We start from the raw sequence: 2,413 nt of genomic DNA on the forward strand, positions 1-2,413 counted from the left end.
CCTCGAGTCTCCTCAAGTATTCCCTCCACTTATCATCATCCCCAGCCCCTCCAGTACCTTCTCTCTTCTTCCTCCTCTCGTGAGCTCTTGCCACGAGGATCTCCAGGCCACAGGCAATTTTAATCCCCAACAAATGTGCGTTATATTTCGGACTGTTGGCGGGAGGAAAATTCCATCCAGTCCTGGGGTCTCCAGTGTACCTGGTGACAAGAAAATTATTTAGAAGATACTGAGAATAAAAAAAATATCAATAATAATTAAATAATTTTAACTTGTAATATTTTTATTGAATAATCTTATAAATACCCTGATACCTGCAGTGTGTAGCCATGGCATAGAGGCATCTGGTCATCATCAAATTGACCATCGTCCTCTGCTCAGGAGGAAAATACCTCATAGCCCTGCATACCCTCCTCTCCATGGGATCAGAATGCACGATAGTGCGAATAGCAAAAGCGATGAGTCCAGGTTCCTGCGCTAGGATGGACGCTGCCTTCTCGGGAAGAAATGCCCTTGCCTTGTGCCTTCTCCTCTCGATTTCCTCAGGGTAAACCCCAATTCGTCGTCTGATGCACATTTGTGCCTCGTCGGAAAGACGATAGTTCTGGGGATTTTTTGATAATTTTGTCAGCCTCTCCACAGCAGATATCTGTTCCTTCACCACGTGGACAGCACCTCCTGTCACGTACACACGATCCTGACAGGTCTCAGGTTCTGCCCAATTTGGCAAGTGGTCAGCAGCTTCAATCAGCAAAAATTCACCGTCTGAATCGACGAGACGAACGATCAAACCCTCGAAGTACTCGGTTAATTTAAATATCAGGAATACTGTGAACCACTCGTCACCGATGTCCTCGTCGTAGCGAAGTTTCAAATGGATGTGGGGAATCAGGGTGGACTCCTCTGGCTTTGTGTCACCCTGGAGAACACTATCGAGCAGTTGAATTGATTTTGTTCGTGGATGGAACACTGGGGTATCGCAGTGCCACATGTAGCTCTTGGTGATGGTCTCCAGGTAGTCGTTGTATTTTTTTATCTCCTCAGTTAGGGTGGGCAGGTCGACAGTTTCTGGGGTTGTGTAGCTGAATTTTGGGTAGAGGTAGCAGGACAAGATGTCCTCCTCCTGGGATTTTTGGGGCTCCATTGTGGATTATCAAGTTGAGAGAATTTCAAAGATTCAATTTCACCAGAAAAGTCAGTACTTATTCAACAATTATCATTATTCACAACGGTGATGATGCCTCTCACACATTTGCCGCACACAACTACTGCGTCGAATTTTTCGCGCAGCAATTTCCGCGGTTAACTTCAAATAATTAATTATCAAACGTAATTTTTTCAATTGAGTAAATTACGAGTTTAAATGATTTTGATTCAACTGAATAATCCAGTTTTATTGTTTTTGAAAAATTATTTTAATATTTTGAAATTACATTTTTGAAATTGTCATTATTTCAGTGACTGGAGTGGCGCTGGCGCAGTGGAACTTCCGGTTTGCTCTCTAGACTCTTTCTTTCTACATTCAACTTGAGACGGGTAAGTTGTGTATTCTCCACATCTCCGTTATATTGTATATTAAAAGTATTGTCGATGAAAATTAAAAGAATTTAATTGATGTATCAATTATTCCACAGGTGTTATACACAAAACCCAACGCAATGGCTGCCCAGAAAAAACAGGTACGATAGATTCATGTTCTGATCCCACGTGTTTAACCTCTTTCGTCGGCTTTATTTATCCAAATAATATATAAATATATTTTTAATGTGGATAATTTAGAAAAAGGCAATGGAGAGCATCAACTCCAGACTTGCTCTCGTCATGAAGTCTGGAAAATATGTGCTGGGATACAAGCAGACACTCAAGTCACTTCGTCAGGGAAAGGCCAAGCTCGTCATCATCGGGAATAACACGCCTCCACTTAGGTGAGACTGAGATGCAGCTGTCCACGTGTGTTGTACAATTTTTTCTAATTTATTGGACATTCCATCAGCAGAATCGACGTTTTGCATTGAAAATTCAGTTTTTATTCTATTTCAAATCCTCAATTCGAAAAGTGTTGTAACTAATCAGTCGTTTCGCTGAAAGCATCTCCAATGAATTCCTGGATCGATAATTAAATTTTTCATTCGTCGATAAATAATAAAGATAATAAATTCTAAATTGTACAACGCATGATTCTGGAGCCCTGCGGAGTAGTCTCAATTCAGGTCGTGCTCGTGAGTGCACGAGGACCACAATCCATAAAATGACTTTAATAATGAATTCAATCCCCCGATTTGATCATCAGGAAATCTGAGATTGAGTACTACGCCATGCTGGCTAAGACTGGTGTCCACCACTACACTGGAAATAATATTGAGCTGGGTACAGCCTGTGGAAAGTACTTCCGTGTCTGCACACTCTCGATCAC

General features: G+C 41.6%; 2 protein-coding genes across 2 annotated transcripts; one reads left to right on the forward strand and one right to left on the reverse strand.

The window, feature by feature from the left end:
* Position 1: 1 nt before the first annotated feature.
* Positions 2 to 1,260, reverse strand: LOC105271563 (protein SGT1 homolog ecdysoneless-like; the record flags this gene model as incomplete). Its single annotated transcript, XM_011313174.1, has 2 exons — positions 315 to 1,260; positions 2 to 200 (listed from the first exon to the last, which is right to left on the reverse strand). Coding segments are annotated over exons 1-2 (1,029 nt in total), but the record flags the coding sequence as incomplete, so codon positions are not given.
* A 213-nt stretch (positions 1,261 to 1,473) lies between these two features.
* On the forward strand, positions 1,474 to 2,413 carry RpL30 (ribosomal protein L30; the record flags this gene model as incomplete). The annotated part of the gene is given in 4 exon segments (XM_011313155.1): positions 1,474 to 1,536; positions 1,635 to 1,679; positions 1,780 to 1,925; positions 2,291 to 2,413. Coding segments are annotated over 3 exon segments (290 nt in total), but the record flags the coding sequence as incomplete, so codon positions are not given.

This window comes from Fopius arisanus, unplaced genomic scaffold (genome assembly GCF_000806365.1).
Source record: "Fopius arisanus strain USDA-PBARC FA_bdor unplaced genomic scaffold, ASM80636v1 scaffold00112, whole genome shotgun sequence".
Taxonomy (NCBI): Eukaryota; Metazoa; Arthropoda; class Insecta; order Hymenoptera; family Braconidae; genus Fopius; species Fopius arisanus.